This window comes from Colossoma macropomum, unplaced genomic scaffold (assembly GCF_904425465.1).
Source record: "Colossoma macropomum unplaced genomic scaffold, Colossoma_macropomum, whole genome shotgun sequence".
NCBI classification, from domain to species: Eukaryota; Metazoa; Chordata; class Actinopteri; order Characiformes; family Serrasalmidae; genus Colossoma; species Colossoma macropomum.
This window is the reverse complement of record NW_023494787.1, coordinates 38,288,699-38,314,068: the sequence shown is the minus strand read 5'-3', so window position 1 is coordinate 38,314,068 and position 25,370 is coordinate 38,288,699. Positions and strand designations below refer to the sequence as shown.

The 25,370-nt window shown below is 39.5% G+C and overlaps 1 protein-coding gene across 2 annotated transcripts in view; it reads right to left on the bottom strand.

Moving 5' to 3' along the window:
* Nucleotides 1-23,319, bottom strand: part of cacng7a (calcium channel, voltage-dependent, gamma subunit 7a) — a 36,265-nt gene extending 12,946 nt beyond the window's left edge. The window contains exons 1-4 of one of the 2 annotated variants that reach the window (XM_036567251.1): nucleotides 23,247-23,319; nucleotides 14,169-14,364; nucleotides 9,153-9,239; nucleotides 7,259-7,399 (exon numbers count right to left, since the gene is read on the bottom strand). In XM_036567251.1, the coding sequence (XP_036423144.1) occupies nucleotides 7,259-7,399; nucleotides 9,153-9,239; nucleotides 14,169-14,364 (424 nt within the window). In that variant the 5' untranslated portion in view covers nucleotides 23,247-23,319. Of the gene's footprint in view, nucleotides 1-7,258; nucleotides 7,400-9,152; nucleotides 9,240-14,168; nucleotides 14,365-22,874; nucleotides 23,118-23,246 lie in introns of those variants that run through there. The other variant, XM_036567250.1, reaches the window with a different exon arrangement.
* Between the last annotated feature and the right edge of the window lie 2,051 nt (nucleotides 23,320-25,370).

Below are 25,370 nucleotides of genomic sequence, written 5' to 3'. Positions count from 1 at the left end.
TACTGTAGTCACATATCTAAGTTAATACTATCAACCATTATCATTTTGCTAAGTAAGTTGCTGATAAGTAAACTAACCAGCATGCAACTCGCGCTTAGAAGTGAAATTAAACAGAAAAGTTACAGTGAAATGCAGAAATGGAAAAAAATGCATTGAGATTGTAGGAATAACCCATAAAAGGATGTATATATTTACAGTGTATGTCAGCTAGCTTATGCTGTAGTCTAGCTAACAAAATTAGTCAGAGATAGCAGCCTATCTAAAGCTAACAAAATGGGTTCTGGGCTCTGAAGGAGCTTCTTAAGAAGGTTAACAAAATATCAAAGTTATTTTTTAAAGAATACTCAAGAGTAAACAAATTATTTTGAACATTAGCTTAAATGATCTAAAGTAGCTAGCTAACAGATACTTGCAGTAGAACAAATAAACAAAAGATTTAGATTTAATTAAAAGCTGTCATGCTTGCTAATCTTAAAAGCCTTCTTCAGGTTGTGAGCTATGCTGTTACAAGCGATTCTGTGGAAATTAAAATTTTAAATTAAATACTTTAATAGTCATAAAAGCAAAAATGCTTCTATTTAATTTATAAATATACTCAAAAGTATCAGGGGAAAATGTCAAGCACTGTAAATTTGTTCATTTCTTCTGACAGATCTACTCCTCTGATGCTTTGTGTGGCCACTGTTCTGCAGAGCTGTTTGGCTGTTAAGTGCAGGACTGTAAAACTGCAGCCATACCTACTCTGGTATGACTGTGTTGTAGAGCTGCAGTATTGCCTGGTTAAAGCAGCACTGCAGCAGCTGCCTAAGCATTCCGGACCAGCTGCAACCGAAATGAAAACAACAACAGGAAGTCCTCACGGGACATGTTGACCTCGCTCCAAGCAAAAAACAGTGGGGGGGAAAGCCGGGAATGCTGGGGGGCTTGCTAAATCTCGAAAACTCCCAGTGCTGCCCGCAGCTTGCTGTGAGGCCTGCCGGTGGCTTCTCGGCTTCGGTAGTAACGGATACTGTGTGGCTTATTTGTGTTCAAGGACAACTGCATCCATTCTGTCAAAATTCTGAGCATTTTGAGTGATTTTGGATCATTATCTAAATAGTCTGTGAATGACATACTTTGGTCAAATAGACTGGCCCGCAAATTAATATGTAGGTCGACATCATATTGATAAGCACTGCCGAGACTTTTATTAAACTATTATGTCTGGATCTACAAGCTATTTGCCAATCTTTTATGGGAAATAAAATCAAGTCATCCTATGAAGTTGTAGTGGCATCCTTCTTGTCTGATAAGAGGAAGGCTGATTTCAAATAGCAGTGCACAGTTGATCACAGATAGTGTCACATGTATAGTGGAGTACATGAGTTCTTTTTAAAATATAAGAGCTACTGTACAGCATGCAAAGGTTTGGATCACGCATCCAAATTTCCATTCCTCACTCTTAGAATTTAACAATAACTCATTGTTTCCTATGTAGTTCTATGTAGAAGCATAGAAACTTTCTGCAGGCCACCTAGTGGCCATTCTGTGGGCAGAACAGAAATTGGCTTGGAAATGTTTAATTCATAATCAAATAAAACATTGCTCCCTGTAACTCTGTTATCACATTAACTAGGACATTGTTGTCTCTCTGTGTGTGAAATGTTTTGACTCTGCATTGAGTTGCTAGCAAGCAATGAGGGGTGAGAACCTCATGCTGTGAAAACAATTCACATTGCTCCATAAAGATGACTATGCTGAGATAAAACAGACAGATTTTAAATCTGGTGCGCACTGGATACTATTAAGTGAGCACCAGATACTATGTGGTAAGAAAAAAAATACATATATGCATAAACAGTGTTGGTGTTCACTAGCAACAGGTGGCACAAGAACAAATAAAGCTACTTAAAGATGATAAGGTAGGCTTATTTGTTCAGACAGCTATAAAAACCTTAATAATTTACCTAGTTGTACCTTTCAAAGAGATATATCTAAATGTAGGCTGCCTTTGCTATATACAGTTAGCTATAAATTATGTAAAAAGTCCCAGCTGCTGAATGAGGTGGTGAAACTGTCTGTGCTCCTTTCACTTTTCCAAAATGGAAAGTAACCCAGCCAATGGAATCATTTATCCATTTTGCGAGGAGCAAAAGTTCTCTTTGTCACTTAAACTTGAAGACATTTTGCCCACTGGCTCATTTTTGTTGCGGGTGTGTATAGTTTTAATGCAAAAACATGCATTGCATAGAGAACGATGCAAGCCTTATAGCTATCTAGGTTAGCTAGCTAACTGTATATAGCAAAGGCAGCCTACATTTAGCTATATCTCTTTGAAAGGGACAAATTGGTAAATTATTAAGGTTTTTATAGCTGTCTGAACAAGCTTACGTTATCATCTTTAAGTCTTTTATTTGTTCTTGTGCCACCCGTCGTGACTCTAAAAAGTCATAAATGTCTTCTTCCACGACAGAATGACGAAGGATAACAAGCACAGCCGGTGTACAGAGTAGTGGTCTGTGAAGTCATGATACTATGGAGCCCAATGAACACTGACACAGTTTATGGATATGCAGATGCGCACACACACACACACACACACACACACACACACACACACACACACTTTTTTCTCACCATAGTATCTGGTGCTCACCACATAGTATCTAGTGCTCACCACATAGTATCTGGTGCTCACCTGATTGTATTGGGTGCTCACCTGATAGTATCAGGTGCTCACCACATAGTATCTGGTGCTCACCACATAGTATTTGGTGCTCACCTGATTGTGTCGGGTGCTCACCTGATTCTATCAGGTACTCACCTGATAGTATCAGGTGCTCACCACATAGTATCGGGTGCTCACCTGATAGTATCGGGTGCTCACCACATAGTATCAGGTGCTCACCACATAGTATCAGGTGCGCACCAGATTTTTACCTAAAAAAAAAAAACATTAAGTTCCTTTACTGGATACACCATGTCCCTTCAGGGGCTCCATATATATTTATACCTTTTCATAAAAAAATAATAAAAAGCCTGGAGATGAGATGGTATATGTGGAGTCAATACAACTTAGAAAATATAATTTCACTGGATTATAGTTCAATTATAGGTTCCCTGACTGAAGGCACTGAGATGTACCCTTGAGGGTCCCACCCCAGTACCTTCATTTCTGAGAGTGCAGAGGTGTCACGATATGCATTTTTTTGTTCAAAACAGGGCTTAAGAGAGAATACATGCTGTGAAATGAATACAGATACATTTCATGTATAAAATACAGGAGCCCGGTATGCCGGAACCCGATACGGAGCCCGATACAACACACCTCTGACTATGAGCAGAGCCTCTTCAGTGTGCCAATCACAGAGGCCCTTTAGACTTTGCTTGAAAAGTTGTTTTATTGATTGAGCATGGAATAGACTTCAACGATAGCATAAAGAGGTCATGACTCATCTCATCATCTCATACCCTCATCTGAAACCAGGCCTGTTTTTTCTCTTTGCACTAAAGAAACTTAAAAAAAAAACTTTAAAAAAATAAATAAATAAAATACATGATATTGGAATGTTTCTATAGTTTTATTTAACACAATCTGATCATGATATTTCTAAAAAATGTAACCATGAATGTAAAAAAACACTGCTGCACAGCTCTTGGAATGGGGAAAAACTGGTTTGGTTAGGCTTCCTTGGACAAAGCTGAAGTTAAGCTTCTTATTCAGCAGCTTCTTAAACAAATTTCCACCTTAAATGTTGCAGCAGTTACACTGAGGACAATTCGAATAAGAAGCTGGCAAATAAGAAGCTGAGTTCAGCTTTGTCTACTTTGGATGGTCGATTAACCTGTTAAGCAGATTGAAATGGGAGCGAGTGAACTAAGCATTTATCTACTGCTTGGGAACACTTCGGTTTCCCAAGTAATGATGGGCAAAGAGTGGTAGACAGAACAGACACAGTGTGTCGACATTGCATGAACACAGTTGCTCCTAACTGCTGTGCAGTTGTAGAGTCTTGGATTCTGCAGTTTGCTAGGAGTGACTGAGCCATGATAGAAACCACCTCTTAGGCATTGTTTACACAGCAGGTAACAGTGGCCCAATCTAATCTTTTTCTTCATATGTGACACAGATGTGTTCTGTGTGGCAGCAAAAAACACACTGAATGAGACATTTTCAATTCCAATTTGAGACGCTTTCATATGCGGTACTGAAATCTGATACATATCCGATATGCAGCAATGCGACTCAGTCTGAACAGTCAGATCGGAATTCATGCAACTTCTACATCAATCCAACTTGGAATTCATCATCATTTCATGCTGCTGAGACCCCATAAACCTTTAGACTGATGTTTCTTTACTAAAAAATGAGCAACCTCTCCATGTTTAAAGAGATTTCAAATGAAACAGCTGAACGTGGCCGTAGGAGAACGTGGCTGCAACATCAAGGAAAAGTCTGAAAGCAAAGTTTAAAACATTTCCAAGGATGCAAACCAAAGAAGTGGCTGTGGCGAATAACATCCCCTTTTTACGACAATCTCAGACACATTCTGTGTGCTGAGCCCAGCTGTCAGTCAGTGAAGCTTCATGATCGCTCCTGTGATGCTGGTGAAGACGAAACTGAAAGCTCTGGAGCGACTGGTGTTCGTGGCAGTCATTATTGTTTACATCTTGATGAGCGCACCACGTGAAGCATTGTTCTTTTGTGCATGTGGGTCAGTTTAGGAGCATGATCTGTTCAGACTAATGTCGCATTAAGGTCACATTTAAAAGATAAAGTGAACAGCCAAACAAAAAAATCAGATTTTTTGAGAACTTTTAACTGCTGTGTGAACATAGCCTTAGACTCATTTCGGGGAGAAGACAAAAGCGACAAGAGTTTATATAAACACACCAGATCAGACTGTAAAGCTCACTTGGTTTAATATTGAGATGTATCCTTAGATAGTAGTGAAATTTGCATATCATTGCACCCCTAGTAAATACTGTGAAAAAGAGCGAGTCTGCTCTATACTTAAAATTAAAATAAAATCAAGTTTCTAATAAGATTCTTGGAAAGACTGTAGCTCTCTATCATGATATTTCATTCAGATTTGTAAAACTCCTTTGAGTTTTTATACTCGCTCTGATTGGACAAGCCAGCAGAGGCTCTCAAAACATCAGTGCGCCAAAAGCGTGACAGGAGAGGACAGATTTAGAGCCATGAGTGCTCCTTCTAAAACAAAGGAAACTCCTCTGAACTCTCTTTGCCGGAGCCCGATACAACACACCTCTGACTATGAGCAAAGCCTCTTCAGTGTGCCAATCACAGAGGCCCTTTAGACTTTGCTTGAAAAGTGGGTGTATTGAATGAGCATGGAATAGCAAAGACTTCAACGATAGCATAAAGAGGTCATGACTCATCTCATCATCTCATTCCCTCATCTGAACCCAGGCCTGTTTTTTTCTTTTTGCACTAAAGAAACTTTAAAAAAACACTGAACATTGCCCAAGTTTAGCATTTTGACTCTGGGCCTATCTGCATAATAATTAGAGTCAGTGTTCTCAATCAAACTCACATATTCTCAGTGGCCTGCTCTTATTACAAACATTTAACAGCCATCAAAGTCAGCAGTAAAGAACTGAGTCCATCAGGAGGTATCTGTTCACTCTGTGGAGATGGATAAATGTTGAGTGGTTATTGTCTATAGTGAATCATCATAGAGGGAAATCAAGAGCACAGTTCATTAAAATGCAAAGGTCTTCGTGAGCCAATGCCTCCCAAATGGCTCTGGCCTGGTTTAGATACAGTTTAAAAGAGAGAAGGCGCTGGGATCCCTAGCAATGGAATTCATCTATCAAATTCTTCATCAATTCTTCATCCAGCTAATAAAACTGGCTAATACTCTTACAAAAACCTCCCTAAATACATAATGTCAATTTTGTAGCCCTTCTTCTAGTATTCTCTATTATCAGTACACTTGTTCTGTACTGCCACACATTTTTTAATGCTGTTACTGCATTTTTCCTAGTTTGATTCTTTGAACCATTCGTAGTAGTGCAGGCTGAAAACCAGATGCTATGATAGATTAAAGCAATAAGCCATGAGAGGATGTGCAGTACAGTGATTTTATCACAGATAAGGGTGTTGTTAGGCACAATGCAAAGCAGAGTGCCTAAAAATCCCCACCCATGATCTTGTAACAAGAATACACATCTGGGGACAAAACCAAGGACAGCATAAACTATGACAAAATATACATCTTTTCTGTAAATAATCTTATTATTAAAGTTATTTTTAACAATAATCGAACAAGTACTCCACTAAGAAATGTAGTTTCTTTAGAATATGGTATTGTTGTCAAGCATCCATGGACTGCTGAATGAGAAGAAAAATGCTATCACTTCATGTACTTTTTCCTTATCATATAATAATGAATATATCATAATGCAGCATTGTTCAATACAAAAACCCATAATTGTGCAATTGTAGTCCTTTCAGTTAAATGCAACTTTTGAATGGCTTTTGAAACAGTACCTTCAGCAGACTACACTGGACAGTGCTTGCAGGTAAAATCAACAAGCAGCAAACTAACAAAAGCAATAGCAAAGTGTGAAGCACCTATTTCCCCTCCAGATCCTCCACTGTTTAAACCTAAAACATAAATATTTTTTCTTTATTCATGGTAGAGACGTCCATCCAGGGCATTGTGTGGCAAGATAGACCCCCCCAAAGAAAACATATTCTTTCAGATTTTCCACTATTTTGCATTCAACATTACAACTAAATAAAAAATAAAACTCACATGTAAGTTCACTGATGGTTTTGAATAGTAAATAAAATGGCTATATTAGAATTGGCTGTATCGAATCAATCTGAATGACATCTCAACCATGGAATTATGCAGAATCTTTTTAAAAATTGGTGGAACAGTGACCCAGAAATAGTGCAGAACCTTGAACACTTAATTTTACCTGTCATAACTTTTTTCTTTGTTTTAACTTAAAAAATCGGAAATATTCCAGGTTTTCCAGGTTTAAATAATAAAAAAAAAATCTATATATTTCTTGCACCCAGTGCCAGTCAAATTCAGTTTGAGACTTATAAGGACATAATATATATTGTTGTGAGTTTTCCATAAAAAGTCAGTATATACAAACTTTGTTACTTCAAAATAAGATTACTGCAATTACTGTCGACAAAATTTCAGTTCGTAAATCAAGCAACCCCCTTTTTTGGGCATGCATTGCAATAAATGAAAATAAAAGCATGATGCTGTTGGTGTAGTGGAAACATCACCTGACAGAATGAAGAATATTCCAGAGACGAAGGCTAGAATGGTGCGCTGTGGCCGGATGTGGCCGATGTTGCTGATGACAAAGGCTGTGAAGACGAAAAGGAGGGAGACCATGGGGAAGGGGGTTGCCGTCCTCACCATTTCTTAGAGAAGGAGAGAGAAAGGGAGATTATAATTGAATCAAGATGCATTTAAACAAGCACAGCAGAAGACGGGGAGAGCCGATGAATAAAAGCTCCAGCTGAATAATAATAACAAAGACTATCACGCCTTTAATATCCCATTCCATTTTCACCATACAGCCTTCTCAATCACTCTTTTATTACAGCCTTGCTTATTGTGTGTGAATGACTAATATGGGTCTCAGTTCCAGGAGGTTGTTCAGACAGTAGAGCTGCACATGTACTTTTTTGAATATGTGAAATATTCCTCCATATACTACAATACACCAGAGGGAGATTTTAGATTATGAAATAAGCTCTGTATGTTATGTAAACCATACATTACAAGGAGGTGCACGTTTTTCAGCCTACTCAGCAGTCTCTATACAGTGAAATGGAGAAATTAACTCAGTGCCAGCTCTACCTAATAAGCAACATAAGCAGCTGCTTAGGGCTCCACAGCCACCAGGGGGCCCCATAACAGCTTCTGGGTTATTACTGTACCTTATATTATCTAAGATGCTCAAGTGAGGGGAAACAGCAGGTTTAGATACTCAGGCTGTGATTAATTCAGGTTTAGATACTCAGATTGTGATTAATCAAGGTTTAGATATTTCGATTGTGATTGATCCAAGTTTAGATACTTCGATTGTGATTAATCCAAGTTTAGATACTCTGGCTGTGATTGATCTAGGTTTAGGTACTCTGGTTATGATTAATTCAGGTTTAGATACTCAGATTGTGATTACTCCAGGTTTAGATACTCAGACTGTGATTAATCCAGGTATAGATTAATCACACCATGAGTATCTAAACCTGGATTAATCACAGTCTGAGTATCTAAACCTGGAGTAATCACAATCTGAGTATCTAAACCTGAATTAATCACAGCCTGAGAATATGAACCTACTTATTTCCCCTCACTTGAGCATCTTAGATAACATAAAGGTACAGTAATAACCCAGAAGCTGTTATGGGGCCCCCTGGTGGCTGTGGGGCCCTAAGCAGCTGCTTATATTGCTTATCAGGTAGATGGAGCTGGCACTGAGTTCAGTTCTTCATTTCACTGTATAGAGACTGCTGAGTAGGCAGAAAAATCGACACCTCCCTGTAATGTATGGTTTGCTTAAAATACAGCGCTTATTTCATAATCACTATCAAAGATTTAAATACTCAGACTGTGATTAATCCAGGTTTAGATACTCAGACTGTGATTTATCCAGGTTTAGGTACTCAGACTGTGATTAATCCAGGTTTAGATACTTGGACTGTGGATATTGGGAATTGTGGGCCAATGCCAATAGCTATATATTTGCAGGTGCTGATACATAAACATTTATAAAATGTTCTGCCTCTATTATCTTTATGGAGAGTTACACGATTTATTTGTAGAGGGTTACAAAAGCAGTGAAATGAATATGAATGTAGATATTTTAGTGCAGTAACCCAGTTATTCTGCTCTGCAATATTCTGCTCTGCTGGAGTTCCTCAGATACATCATCAAACATCACCTTAATATATTAGTTACATCTAAACACCTGTCCAATGCTGATAACTGTTTTAAGCAATTGTCTGCCAATACTGATATGGTTCCAATGTCATTGTGCATCCCTGCTCTGCATTTTGAGAAAATTATTACAGGGAGCTGGACTTTTTCTGGGGCATGCTCAGTACACTCCATGGAGTTACTTCTTTTTTAGGTTAGTGTTCCACTGTCCACTGCGATGGTCCTTACTCAGTATATTTGCTGTGTTCTCTGTCGTGATCTCGATTTCTGGCTCAGTGAAATATTCTGACGCCACACATCTCCCCTTTTCTGGTCCTGAGAGAGATATAGAGGCAGGGAGAGAGAGGGAGAGAGAGACAGCATAAGAGAGAGTGAGAGAGGTAACCGAGGGGACAGAGACACGACAAGGCAGAGGAATAAAAAGGCAGAGAGGAACAAGAAATGAGGGGTGCCCAAAAGCGGCCAAGGGAAAGAGATGGACAAAGATTGACAGTGACAGAGAGACACTGAGACGGACAGTGAGAGAGACAGAGATAGTTTAAAGGGGAACCGAGGGATGAGAGATGAACATTTAGGACACTGGAGAAAACAGTGGTTATAAGCATTTTCTGTATAAAAACAGTCATGATATTCAGTCAGAATAATGTGTTCAGTGGCATTCTTGTGCAACATACTGTAGAATAATTTATTATAAACATTATACACTTATAAAAAGGTGTGGTATTCAATCAGAATATGGTGTTTATTGGTGGTTTTGTGCAGCATATACTAATGAAATGCATTTAGAGTGAAACTTGATCAGAGATTTTGATGTTCAGTCCAGAGTAACTGGAAAACAGACCTCAAACCTGGACTGTGCAGTGCAAAATTGGACACCTAGCAACACTATTCAGACATCTAGTTCCTATTATCCTTTTAACAGGAAGCCACAATGTTTGTGATGTCAGACCCTAAAGCTGTTTGACTCCCCTTTGTGGAGAATTTTCGACCTGCTAAACATGAGTGAGTAAGTGAGTAGTGGGTGAGAGAGACAGAAGCCAGGTCTATGAGTTGCTTCCTTAATGGCTCTTGGCTTGGATATATGGCTTTAGGAAAAAAACGTTGATTGGAGTAGAATCATTAGGCTAAGGTTTTTTAAATGTGTTCCTCACACTTGCCCATCCCATTACAAACATGATTATTTAAAAAGCTATCTATTGGCAGGTTCTTTAGGTGAAAAATATAGCGATATTATTTGCTATACAAAATGGTCAGTGAACATCTATGTCTTCATTGTTTTCATACGAAAAGATGAGGGTAATATAGTGGTACATCCAAAAGAAAGTTTGGATTTGTTTTATTTGGGGACTATTTTGCCTTGCACCACTCTGCTGTGAATGAATGTTAAAATGTATTTCATTTTATGTAATAACTTCTAGAGGCATTTGACTCTTCAGACGTCAGAGTTGCCAGATTTCAGCCATGTCAAAGCTGCACATCCCTTGCGGTTGTGGATCCGTCTGTTATCACATCTTTTCATCTCTTCTGGCATGTTTTAAAACAGTCTGGTGCTTGTTCGGTTTATTTTGTTTGTTTTTACATTTTCCTTCATACTTGAAGAAAAAACACAACCATGAACGTTCCATGTAAATAGCTGTACAAATGAATTTTTGCAGTCTACTGTTTGTTCTGTCACTGTGTAACGCAAATAAAACCATGGGAAAACAACCTATTGTTTATTCACTCTGTGTTCTGCATGCTAACTATCCATAATTGATGCATAAGATGAAGATGCACATGTAGATGCATATGTAATTGTCTTTCTAGCTGTAACTGAGAAATAACAAGTTTCAACTGAACTCTCCAGTGATGCAGTCTAACTTTGCCTATGTGCCTACAAACAGGCTGTGTCTCGATCTGAATACTACCATACTAAAGGGTATATTAATTATTACCATTGATGGGTACTAATTTTGTACAGTGTTTGTGGTTTGAAACAGCCACAGAACACGGCTGCACCACAGTCAAAAACCTCTGCGTGCAAGCCTGCAAGCAAGCGAGTGTCAGAAAGAGCAAGAAAGAGAGAGACAGTGGTGTGATGACAGGGGTAGAATGGCACTTTATCCACTTTACCTGATGGAAAAGACTAAAACTTGTTCGGACATTTTAATGTCCACATCAGAGTAATAAGACTATGGACCTCAAAACTGGACAGTCCAGTGCAAAACCAGACCCCTGACAACCCTATTTGGATGTCTAGTTCCTATCATGACCACTGCTTACAATTTTGAGTTGATATGTTTCTCTACAATGAAGCATTTCACACCAAATGAGTCTCTGAATGACTTTGTTAACTATGTAATTTAAGAACACACTATGAACACATAACACTTATTTAAAGAAAGGATACAATAAATACAAAAAACCTATAGACTGTAACAGACACCTCTCCCCCAGTCCCCTAGTAGGAAAAGAACCAGCCAGCATTGACAGCAGTGGCAAAGCACTAAAACAAGGTGACATCATCCTCACACTTCTCCTAGTCAGCCATTCCCTGCCAACTGGTGTGGCACCGCTTCAGTCCACCTCAGCACTTCCTGCTCATGTTGTGAAAACAAACCAGCATGCAACACAAAGGAAACTCATTTATGCAGCATTTTCAAATCTGACCATTCATATGGAAATGAGCCATCTCCTCCCCAACAGACCAAGACAATGGCCATTTTATAATTTCCTTTAATGGAACGGTAATGGCGTGTTGCACCAATTTGCCCACACTATCTATCTGGTTTAAATTGAGCAGCCGATAGAATTATGATGCCACACCAGAGCCATGGGACCTACCAGCAACACAAACAAAATGGGATTTGGCAGGAGGCACACACTTAATAGGCGGCTAACTGGGCATAAAACATGAGATATGGGAAATATGCAATGTAGGATTTGGAAATTAATGAAACTCGGGACAAAAATTGAGGTAAAATAAGTGATGTTACGGTTATAGCATGTACAAGGGGTTACATATTTTTTGTCAGTGGCTTGCTAATAGTGGCTGGTTCTAGCAGCAGGTGTCGCAGTCTAATGTGTGAGATATGCACTGTAGATGAGATTTTGTTGTATTACTAAAGGTTTCAGCCTAAAATCACTGGTCTCAGAATCTCACCCACAAAGATTTTGGAAAAACTGGCTATCTGCATGTCTGTGCACTAGTTTTATTAGTCCGATAAGAATGAGTGTTCATTAAGCTAAATGCTAGCATTCCACGCTAATAAGCAGTTGTATCTCCGTACACCAAGAAGCCTTTCAGATTGAGATATAGGCCTAGTCTCTGATCCAGAAAACATTCACACTATCCTGTTTTAAGAAGTTTTTCCTGGACTTTTTATGAAACTGTAGGTAGCAATATAGAAATTGAGATATTCTGTGAATTTTCCAACCAATACTCCACTTTATTTAACCCAAGATTGTTTTCATTGTTCACACATTGGCTTAAACATTCTGTAAATGGTCATTTTGCAGTGCAATTGGTTTCAGCTTATGTAGCATTTCCACACTAATAAAGTACTTCAAAAAAACTACCTGTTCACTGCAGGTTTTACTCCCACTGTATCTCAAGTGGGCATCACTAGACCCAGTTTACTGTTGCCAAGCCCCACTATAATCATAGGGAAAAAGGCAGTAAGTAAGTATGCTAAGGTTTCCCATTTTAAACTAGATTGCTGGGTTAAACTACACCACACAGACATTATGACGCTTTCAGTTTTCATATTAAGTCTGTACAGCAACTGTTCTCAATATGGAGCTAGATGAACCCTGACATACATAAATATTTATCATTATACATATACAAATGTTAATCTACCTACGTTTAACAGCAAGTCAGTTACAAAGCACCCAGCTAATGATAAGTTAACCATTTAGCCTGCTAAATCAAAGGCACTGGTTAAGTTAAAAACTTATGTAGTTTAATCTAATACAGCAACAGTATTGTATGTCATTTCCATATAAAAGGAATACTGTGGAGTTAATAACTTCCCATTTTGCACTGGTTGTACCCGTCCACCTTCGCTACAGCTTAAGAACCATGCAAGCTTCTGTAGTAAATTAGAGATGTGTTGATTGATGTATGATTGTATGCTGATGTTTGCCTTACAATAACAATAAAAAATTCGTTCCTTTAACATAGTAGCTGCAGTTATCACTGCCAATATCAATTAGCAATTATAAGCAATTATAACTAATATTTTAACTATTATATAACTAATAACTATGACTAATATTTTAATTATTATAACTAATAATAACTAATTATTTTGCACTTCATCTAAACAAATGAAGAAATTAATTCAGAAGTGTGGATTCTAAACATACAATCTTTCTACGTTTGTGTTTGTGATTATAAGGTAATTATGGTTATGATTTTGAATTTGATGAAAAGTTATTGTTGTGTCTTATTTTGTGGAAGAAAAAACATCTTTCCATCACCGTTACATTGGGACAATGTTTTTGTCATTTCTTGACCTCAAAACAGATGCAAAAAGTCATAAATGCAGAATCAAACCTGTTGATACAGAATGTGAATTGATTGCGAAAATAAGACTTTATGTAACTAAGTAATTAATTATGTAATTACATAATTGCATTTTAGTAGCACAACAAATCAACAGTGATAACTAATTTTTTAACCTCTCAAACACTAGGCTTGTTATTGAGTTGTTAATCTTAACATTACTTTTCAGCAAATGCTATGACAGTAATCAGGGTCCAACTCCCAAACCTCCTGGATTTACACACCAGCCGCTGCCTGAAGAAGACCAGGAGGATTCTAAAGGACTCCACCCACCCAAGCCACTGCCTGTTCTCACAGCTGCCGCGCGGGAGGAGGTACAGAAGCATAAAGTCCAGAACAAACTGGTTCCGAGACAGTTTCTTCTTATCTTCTTATCTCATATTTTCAGTGTGAGATGTAAATAAATACCCACAAAGATATTTTTAATGACCTTTATTTCCTTACCAGGGGTGGAGCTGACTAAGTTACGTGGTTATGAGAATGGGGAATAGTGGGCTCATACACAGACCCTGCATCAGGTTAATATTAGTATTAACCTAATATCAATATCAGGTTAACATGTTAATATCAGGTTAGCAAAAAGTGAGATGTGCTCCCTTTTATAATATTATAAAGCTGGAAAATGACACCAATCAAACCTAGTGTACATGGAGAACAAGGCTGGTGCATTGTGAGATGTAGAACAAGCAGCGTACCAGCCACAAAGCAGACCCTCCAGAGGCCGGAGTGCAGTGCCATCTTCACCTCTGTGGTCTGGTTCTGCTGCAGAACAATGCCTTCCTCCATCAGCAGCCAGTAGTCTGTCGACACGGCGACACCCACCAGGAGCAGCCCACATGCCCCAAACACGGAGGAGAGGAGCGTCAGGGCCCGTGTGCTGAATGAGCTCATCTACACAGACATAAGGACAGAATGGACAGCAAGATAATCAAGACCAGAAGCTCTGAAAAATAAAGGTGCCAAAAGAATGGAGGAATGCCATAGAAGAACCGCTTTTGGTTCCCTGTGCTGTAGATGCTTTATAGATACCTACCTTGCATTTGGCTACATTCAAATTCCAGCAGTCAAATTACATTTTGTTGATTTTCGAAGTTAAGATATGCTAACGTGCTCTACAGGGAATTTAAATATGGACATAAAAGCAAACTCCAGTGCACAGTTTCTATTCATTTACTGAATTTAACAACATATTTTCACTTATTTCACTTAAAATCAACAAAAGGAAATTTGACTGTCACTTTTTGTCACTTTTTCACATGACTGTAAATACTATTAAAATCAAATCATTTTCCCTTTTCCCAATTTTAAACCTGGCCCTAATCCTAACTCCAACCTTAAATTCAATTCAAAACATAATCCTAACTCTAATCTAACCAGATACATTGTAAGGCTGGGTTGACAAATCAGACATTCACGGAAAAAAGATAAATCCTAGCGTTTATTAAAAAGGGGATTAGCTGAAATAATAGGGTTAACACCAGACCAGGTCAGAAACCAGATGAACAAAACACATTACATGGGCGAAGGTGACAACAGAATCAGACAAACAAGAAAGGGTTGCAACAAATGGACAAATACACAGGTAGACAAAAGGGACAAATCCAAGAATCAGCAACAAGAAGCAGAGCAAGGTCATAAACAGGGTAGCTAGCAAATAAGAGAATGGTTCGGTATGCGCTGACGGAACAGAAGCAATACTTCACAAAGAAAGAATGCAAACAGACAGGTTTATATACACAAGAACACAGGTGTTGATAATCAATACTCAGGTGGTTGGCGTATGATTGGTTAGTGGAGTCACATGACAAACTGAGGTATTCTGGGAAGTGGAGTCCGCAACGGAATGAGAATTGGACTGAGAACCGGAAAGCATGACATATAGTGCTGATAATCTGAACACACATCTGCAGATAATCTATGGGGAGCTATCCAAATAAAGTGGGATTAAATCTTTAAATGGATGGATATTTAAAATTATTTTTAAAATGAGATGTGTGAGTATGAAGAACTTTTGTAAAACTTTTATTTTGTAAAACCCCACCTTATATGAAGGTTCTATATCAATTAAAAGTTTATTCTAGAACCATGCTTCTAAGCCATGCCCCTTTATTTTTATAGAGTGTATAGAATATATTTACATTATGTAGATTTAACAAAATGGTTCTTGGAAGAAGCATCCACTGAATGGTTCTTTAGGGAAAAAGTGGTTCCTCTATTGCAGGGGTGCCCAGTCCTGGTCCTGGGGATCTACAATCCTGGAAAGTTCAGATCCAACATACCTGGCTCTGATGTTCAGACACTCCTGAAGGGCTTCATTAACTGGATCAGGTGTGTTAGATTAGGGTTGGACATAAACTCTGCAGGGTTGTAGATCTCCAGGACCAGGATTGAGCACCCCTGCTCTATTGCATCGCTTCAAAGATACCTTTTGGCATCTTACACTCAAAATAAACCATAAATAGTATGACTTTAAAAAGGTTCTTCACACTTGCACATCTAATTTACAGAAATTCAATAAATTTATTTTAATTCAATAAATATAGTTTTTTCAATAAATAATTGCACTTACCCCTACATGTTGTCAATCAGCCAAGATGTTGCTTCTTTATTTTTAGTGTTAGAGCCACGAAGCCAGCATTGCTAACAAACACTAGTAATCAATCGTCACCCAAATTGTTGTTCAAAGTGGCTGCCTGTTGCATTCACCTACATGATAAAGCCGTACTCATACTCAGTAAGTCATACTGTGGCCTAAAACACAAGCCTACAAAAATGACCTTAATGAAGAGCTGGATGTGGTTTGAACAGGTTGAAAGACGTTTTGTGGATGTATTTACAGAAAAGATTTGGGTGACTCTTGACTTTCAGTGTTTGTCAGCAAAGATACCCTCATGGTTCTTGTTTAAAACTGAAGAAGCAAAACATGTCTTAGTCTCTGACTGATAACATGTGGGATAAGTGGAAATTTGTGTCAATTAAATGTTTTGCTGAACCATATATTAGATATGACTCAAATTATGAGATTTTGCCATATTTATCTGTTTTGCTCAAATACAGACTGGCACATGTAGAGCTTTCTAACAGTCTTTTACAGTTTTGGCTAGAATAGGACTCACAGCTACTGTATGACTCACTGATGAAGGAACACAGGAAAGAAAAAGAAAGCAGAGAAAAGTGTCCTTGACAGAGGTGTGTTACTAAAAGGATTATCACAGTGACGTCAGGAAAGAAAGCAATGGGATAATGAAAATGAGGCACATGGGCTCAAATTTTCATTCATTTAAATACATCATAAAGAAACACTTTCAACATGACAGGATCTCAGGCACAGGCAAGGCCAAGTTCTCTGTTGAATTACTGTAAATACACAATTATTATGTGATGATGCAATGTGGATATATATGATTTTCTGCTACAAAATTACGGAATTGTTTGAAAGAGAGAGAGAGAAAGAGAGAGAGAGAGAGAGAAAGGGGGGGGTCAGGCCTACGTGTTCCATATTCACACTCTGAAATGCCAGGCTGAACAACAGATTGACAGCCATGGAGAAAACTACTATTCCCAGGATTCATTGATAGGCAGTATGTATCCAGTGAGTCAGACACTTGTGGAAACATGACATCTTTTGGTGCTGGACTGTGGGAAACACCCTTACTATGACATCTATGATATCTGTGAAATAAACAACAATGCCCACAAAACTTAGATAGAAAGTGTTGTTGAAGAATGGCACTCTGGAAAGAATGAATGAAATAACTGACAGATGGTGAGAGAAGCAACGTAGTCAAGAACAGAGAGCAGTCTGCAGATGGTACAGACAGAAATGACATAGATAGATAGATAGATAGATAGATAGATAGATAGATAGATAGATAGATAGATAGATAGATAGATAGAGTTGTATGCATAAGTTAACACATCCTCAACAGGTAACAAACTTAAATAATTTTTTTTTTCTGCTAATTTTAGTGCACATTTTCACATTTTAATGCCCAACAGTAACTGGGCATTAAAACATGCAGAAGTGTGTTCACTGAAGAGAATATATTATTGACACTGTAGATTGTAAAATGGATCTTTAAATTTATATACACATGGTAGGGATATACACATGGATGCGATAAATAATGAATGTATCCATATTTTCAGTTTTATTTGCACGATACTGATATAGTCCGGGGTCTCCTTTGTCGTATTTTTCATTTCATAATGCGCCATACCTTTTCAGTTGATGACAGGTCTGGACTGTAGGCAGGTCTGCTTAGCTCCCGGACTATTTTAATACGGATCAATGCTGTTGTAATACATGCAGAATGGTTTTACATTGTCTTGCTGAAATATGCAAGGCCTTCCCTGAAAAAGACGTCATCTGGATGGCAGCATATGTTGCCAAAACATATCGTTCAGCATTAATGGTGTCTTCACAGATGTGCATGTCACCCATACCATGTGCACTAATGCACCCCTATACCATCATGAATACTGGCTTTTGAACTGGGCGCTGATAACAAGCTGGGTGTCCTTGATTTCCAAAAAGAATTTCAAAGAATGTTGATTCGTCAGACCGTAGGACACTTATCCACTTCACCTCAGTCCATTTTAAATGAGCTCGGGCCCAGAGAAGGCAGCGATGTTTCTGTGTTTATATATGGTTTCTTCGTTGTGTTTTAGAGTTTTAACTTGCGTTTGTGGATGCAGCGACGAACTGTTTTCACCTACAGTGGTTTTCAGAAGTGTTTCGGAGCCCATGCAGTGATTTCCACTACAGAATCGTGTCTGTTTTTAATGCAGTGCCACCTGAGGGCCCAAAGATCATGGCCAGCAAATACTGGTTTTTGGCCTTGTCCTTGTACAGAGATTTCTTCAGATTCTCTGAATCTTTTAGTGATACTATGTACTGTAGATGATGAAAAGCAAAAATTCTTTGCTATTTTACAGTGAGAAACATTATTCTTGAATTGTTGCACTATTTGATTGTGCAGTCTTTCATAAAGTGATGAACCTATCCTCATCTTTACTTCTGAATGCGTTTCTGGGATGTTTTTTTATACCCAATCATGTTATTGACCTGTTGCCAATCAACCACCAGGTGTTTTTTTAGCATTACCCAACTTAACCAGCCTTTTGTTGTTCCAGTCCAACTTTTTTGGAACATGTTGTTGCCATCAAATTCAAAATTGGCAAATATTTTTCCAAAAAACAATAACATTTCTCAATACTTGATATGTTGTCTTTGTACTATTTTCAATTAAATATAGGGTTTAAATTATTTGCACATCATTGCATTTTGTTTTTATTTATATTTTGCACAGCGTCCCAACTTTTTTGGAAATGGGGTTGTATACGAACAAGTATCAACTCTGTGAAGTTACATTTTTGTGAATATTCAATCACAAGCACCAAATCTTTGGTTATCAGTGACAGATTCAAAACTCATCACATTCAATTTATTTTGAAAACCAGCTCAGATAAAGTGCCTTATGGTCTTATGGATTTCAGCAATCCTAGTGGCTCAATTCCCAAGTACAAGCTATATATAGGTAGTAAGAACAGATGCCTATTTCAAAGAGAGTGAGGACAAAGAGAGATGAGAAACAGCTACATGAAGAGGGGGAAGAGAGAGATAAGAGTGACAATGAGGGTTTCGGGAGCTGTCCATCACTGTGGCTGAAGCCCAGGACCGCACTGAGTCCTGCTACAGCAAGGTCTGTGTCCTTGGTGCTGTACGGGATTTACAGTGTTGGATTTTTTTAAACATCTGTTGTACATACTTGTACTGAAACACTTGAAAAATTCTTCTCTTTGGTTTGTGATGTTAATTTTGGTCTCTATTTGTACATTCTGCTAATGTAGTGTAAGTTAATTCAGCCAGAGGCAGCGTTGTTAAAATGCATTGTTAATGCAAAAATTATGCAGAATAAAAAATGACGCAGAATTGTACTTTATAGAATAGTATTGTGTCACAGGCACATATTTTGGGTCAACTAACCAAACTACATAACAATTTATCATAATGTCCAGATAGTTACAGAAAATAGTGCCTTTAATTTACATGGTTTAAAAGTGGCTGCGCTTGAATAACACGTTACGTCAATTCGTGCAGAAAGTAAGCTGTGTTGATGTATTTTATTCTAGTCATGGGCACAACAATTTCAAGCACTAATTTTCAGTGTTGCATGAAGAGGAATTCCACTGAATTTTCCCACTGAACATTTCTGCATAAATAAATCATTAAGATGTAAACAAAGTCATTCAGAGTGGTTTGATGTGAAACGCTCCATTCTAGAACTTACACAGATAGAATCGTTCACAGAGGTAGTGATAGGAACCAGACATCTGAAGCATGTAATAACTCTAAAAGCTCCCTCACAGAAGATTACTATGTTTATGATTTATAATTACTATTTTGAATATGCTGCCAGACACCTGAGTTATTGTTATACAATAAGGTTTGAGATGAGATTTTTGTCAAAAATGTATTTTACTGCGATCCATTCATGGTGGAGAGGTACATGTAGGGTTAGTCCCCAAAAAACGTTTTATTTTACCATCATCAATATTACATACAAAAACTCAGAAGACACATGTAGCTTCACTGGTTGTTTTGGATAGTAAATAAAATGGCAACATTTGGGTTTTAGACATGATGATGCCTGGTTCCTATCACCACCACTGTAAAGAAATTTGAGTTGGTAAGTTTCTCTACAGTGAACCATTTCATATCACCACACTGAATGACTTTGTTTACATCTCAATAATTGAACTATGCAGGAAGTTTGAAAAGTCAGTGGAATTCCCCTTTAAAATTATCCATGTTCAATGAGCATATAAGTAGAGCTTTATATGGTATATAATATATAGTATATAATCTGACAGATGTATGTAGTATGCAAATAATGAATATGGCCCTGTTTATTAATTCCTAGACATATCTAGTCTCCACAATAAGTAATCTCATTATAAAATATGGATTCTGGATGCAGCCTTCTTAACCCCTTAAATGGCCAGGACCTACCGGAAGGTGAAAAATTGCATTACACACTTCTATAACCTAAGAATAGCTCAGGCAGTTTGTACTGAAGTCCCTGTAGTTACTGAATAATAAGCCTTAGTATGTAAAAAGCCTGGGATTTTAAGGGGTTAAAGGTTGAGCTTAAGAGAGAGAGCGAGAAAGAGAGATAGAGAGAGACAGAAAGAGAGAGAGAGAATGTAGAAAGTCAGTTTGAGGAGCTGTCCAGTGCTGAAATTCACTGTAGCATTGCGCAATACAGGAATTCTTCAAGCCACTCAATATATTTTTTTTGTACGAAATCACAGCTATAGTGTTACTATTAAGTGTAATTGGACTGGAACACCTCGTCTTTCAGAGTTACTGCTACAGTTCACTGAATCTCTGAATGCACTGCTGGCAAAGAGCATGGAGATTAAAGCATGGTGAAGATGGGCTGCAAACACACTTGGTCTAAAAACTACAGCACCCGTAGTGCACTGGAGATTCCACAGATGGCGTGTGCAATTGAGTGGGGAGCGAGGACCCAGGGGGGTGTAGTTTTCTGTTGAGAAGGCAATATGTTCTCCTGTCAGCAGGTTAGGCCAACTGGCATGAGCAGAGTTTCAAATGGCAAGGAGAGTGAAACATGACCAATTGACAGAGGAGTCTGCATCAGATCTGAGGTGGAAAAGAATGATGGAGAGAAACTGACACAGTCAATCTGTGTTTGTGCGCGTGTGTGTGTAGATTGGGGGGGTGGGGGTGGGGAAAGACCTTGGCCCAAAAATATCTAAGAGGACAGTTTCTCTCTCTCTCTCACTCTCTCTCATGCACACGTGTATACACACACACATACTGCAGAGAGAGAGAGAGAGAGAGAGAGAGAGAGAGAGAGAGAGAAATAGAGGGAGAGAGACAGCGACAGAGAGAGATAGAGAGAAAAAGAGAGTGTAAGGTCTGAGAGAGAGAGAGATTCAGAGAAAGAGAAGAAAGAGAGAAAGAGAAAAAGCGACAAGGAGAGAAGAAAGAGAGAAAGAGAGAGAACAGAGAGAAATGGAAATAAAAATTATGTGTAGTTGGAATTTAATTGAACTGAATTGAAATAGAGAGAGAGAAAGAGAGAGAGAGACCAGCACAATAAAAAGAGAGAGCGAGAGAAAGAGGGAATCAGAGAAAGAGAGAGTGTGAGGTCTGAGAGAGAGAGTTTCACAGAAAGAGAAGAAAAAGAGAAAGAGAAAAGGAGACAAGAAGAGGAGAGAGAAAGAAAGAGAGAGGGAAACAGAAAAAGAGACAGAGAGAGGAGAGGAGAGGAGAGAGAGAAAAGAGAGAGAAAGCGAACAGAGAGAAATAAAAATAAAAATGATGTGTGTGGTTGACATTTAATTGAACTAAATTGAAATAGATAGGGAGAGAGAGAGCAGCGCGATAAAGAGAGAGAAAGAGAGAGAGAGAAAGAGGGAATCAGAGAAAGAGAGAGTGTGAGGTCTGAGAGAGAGAGATTCACAGAAAGAAGAAAGAGAGAAAGAGAAAAGGAGACAAGGAGAGGAGAGGAGAGAGAAAGAAAAGAGGGAGAAACAAAAAAAGACAAGGAGAGGAGAAAGAGAGAGAGAGAGAGAGAGAGAGAGAGAGAGAGAGAGAGAGAGAGAGAGAGAGAGATGCACGCGCACATGCAATCACATGTGCGCGCACATTCAGGCATTCGCAGTTCACACAGCCTTCATTCATGAGAGCGAGGGAGCTGCGCGTGCCGCTTCTTTAATTCAGTGTTAGAAAAGCCTCGTACTCACTTAATACCCTATACATATATCACCATCGCGAGCCTCTAATTCGGCCACTCTCCACGTCACTTTCCCTTCGACTGCCCCCCACTATCGTTCCCCATCCCCCCAACCCCCCATCACACGCACACAGCCACACACACACGCACTGCACACTCTCACACACTGAGCTTTATACAAGAATGTCATTTCAAGGAGCTGTCCAGTGCTGAAATCCATTACAGCCTGGCAGACTATGGGAATTCTTCAACCTCCTCAATATTATAATGAACTTAAAGAGTTAAAACACACACACACACATTCACACACACATTCACACACGCATTCACACACACACTCACACACATCCGCACTTCGCTCCTGCAGCACTGGCAGCCCAATGAGACTCTAGCAGCAAGAAACACGCTGACTTTCCCTCAAACACACGCTAAGAACACAGCAGTGCCGCCCAGTCTCAGCACATCATACAGCCACCAAGCTCAGATCAGCAAAGAGGACTCTGAGCGAGACAACTGCGGCACGATGTCAGAGAGAACCGCGCAGAGCGAGAGAAGCCAAGAGTGAGATTGTTTTAGAGAGAGAGAGAGAGAGAGAGAGAGAGAGAGAGAGGCTGCTCGAGCTTGGTCACATACCTTTAAAGCATTTCCCGCCGTCATATTGGCGTCATTCTCCGTTACCATCGTGCTGTTTTAAACTCAGCCTGTTCTCCGCTGTGACTCCGCTCACACACACACTACGCTCTCTAACACTCTCTGAAACGGCCACACACGCACTGAGTCAACATGATCCACCTTCCGCCGCTCCGCCTCAACTCCGACTCCACAACTCCAAGCACAAAGCCTGGATACACACACTCACACAGCCGGACACACACACACTCACACAGCCGGACACACACACACTCACACATCCGGACACACACACACTCACACAGCCACACACACACACACACACTCACACATCCGGACACACACACACTCACACATCCGGACACACACACTCACCCTCTGAGGCGCAGAGAGAGCTCCGGAGCTCAGGAACCCTCGGACGATTTCACTGCTTCCCTTCTCTCTATCGCTCTCTCTCTCTTGCTCTCTCTCTCTCTCTCTCTCTCTCTCTCTCTCTATCTCTCTCTCTCTCTCTATCTCTCTCTCTCTCTCACTCACTCATTCGCTCGCTCCTCTCGGCACTGCGGAGAAAGAAGCGGCTGAATGGACAAACGGTGAGCGAGCAAAGCGCGGGAAGCACGAGCGCTGCACGCAGTAGAGCAGTGAAGAAGACGGAAGAGAGGAGTAGAGAGCCTGAAGAAGACCAGAGAGAGAGAGAGAGAGAGAGAGAGAGAGAGAGAGAGGGAGAGAGAGAGAGAGAGACGTAGTTACTGTAGGCTACTCGCCACAGTGATGAGGCTCAATTAGGTCAGTGTCCAAAGCGTGGTATAAGCTCGAGGTTTAAACTTGTGGTTTAAGCTCGTGGTTTAAGCTCGTGTCCGTCTCAGCCGTATGATTCATGCAGACTTGTTTTAGCGCACATCTGGGAGAGAGACGAATTTGCTACGAGCAAATGTAAAAGTGTTACATTAGCAGAGCTTATAAAGTGAAACACGCAGTGACATCTATGTTATTTTTATTTGCAAGGCAGATAGAGACTGTCAGTCAACTATTCTCAAAAGAAAGTGAGAGAGGAAGAGGAACAGAGAAGAGGAGAGAGAGAGAGAGAGAGAGAGAGAGAGAGAGACTGACAGAAACTACTACTAATCCAGACAATGGCGACATAATTTAAAGGCACAACCATGAGTAGATCGAGATAAACAACGAGAGTAAACTTGTTTGAGAGAGAGAGAGAGAGAGAGAGAGAGAGATAGGGAGAGAAAGAGTGTGATACAGGGAGAGAGCAAGAGAAACAACACAAGAGGGAAAGTGAAAGTGTGACAAAGAGACAGTGACACAGAAAGACAAACAGAATGAGAGAGAGAGTGACAGCGAGAGAGAGACAGAGAGAGAGAGGGAGAGAGAGAAACAAGAGGGAGGGAGAGTGTGATACAGAGAAAGAAAGAAAGAAAGAAAGAAAGAAAGAAAGAAAGAAAGAACAAGAGAGAGAAAGAATGTGACAGAGAGAGAGAAAACAAGAGGGAGAGAGAGTGTGATACAGAGAAAGAAAGAAAGAAAGATAGAAAGAAAGAAAGAAAGAAAGAAAGAACAAGAGAGAGAGAAAGAATGTGACAGAGAGAAAAACAGAAGAAAAGAGAAAGTGTGACAGAGAGAAAGAGAGAGACATTGTGAGAGTGAAAGAAAGAAGGAACAGGAGAGAAAGAATGCGAGAGAGGGAGAAAATAAGAGAGAGAGAGTGGGATACAGAGAAAGAAAGAAAGAAAGAAAGAAAGAAAGAAAGAAAGAAAGAACAAGAGAGAGAGAAAGAATGTGACAAAGAGACAGAGAGAAACAGAAGAAGAGAGTGTGACAGAGAGAAAGAGGGAGAGACATTGTGAGAGAGTGACAGAAAGAAAGAACAGGAGACAGAAAAACAGAACAAGAGGGAGAGAGAAAAAATGTGACAGAGAGAAGGGGAAAGAAACAGTGAGAAAAAGAGAGAAACAGAAGAGGGAGGGGAAAAAATGTGACAGAGAGAAGGGGAGAGAAACAGTGAGAAAAAGAGAGAAACAAAAGAGGGAGGGGAAAAAAATGTGACAGAGAGAGAAGGGGAGAGAAACAGTGAGAAAGAGAGAGAAACAGAAGAGGGAAGGAGAAAGAATGTGGCAGAGAGAGTTTATGGTGCAGCTCAAACAGTCTGCAGATCCTGGACTGGCTCTACAGGACAGGGAGGTGAAGTTCCTGCTCTACGCAGACGACCTGGTGCTGCTGTGTCTGAGTGCAGAGGGACACAGCAGCGCCTGGACCTGCTGGAGCAGGACTGCCAGAACTGAGCCCTGGCAGTAAACCTGAAGAAAACAAAAGTTGTGATCGTCCAGAAGAAGCCCAGATCTCAGGAACACAGGTACCATTTCACTCTGGGCAGCACCAGCCTGGAGCACACGATGAGGTACACTTACCTCGCTCTCATCATCACTGCATCCAGGAGTGTCAACTAGAAGAGTATCTCCTGACTGTCAGAGATACAAAGCAGAGACAGAT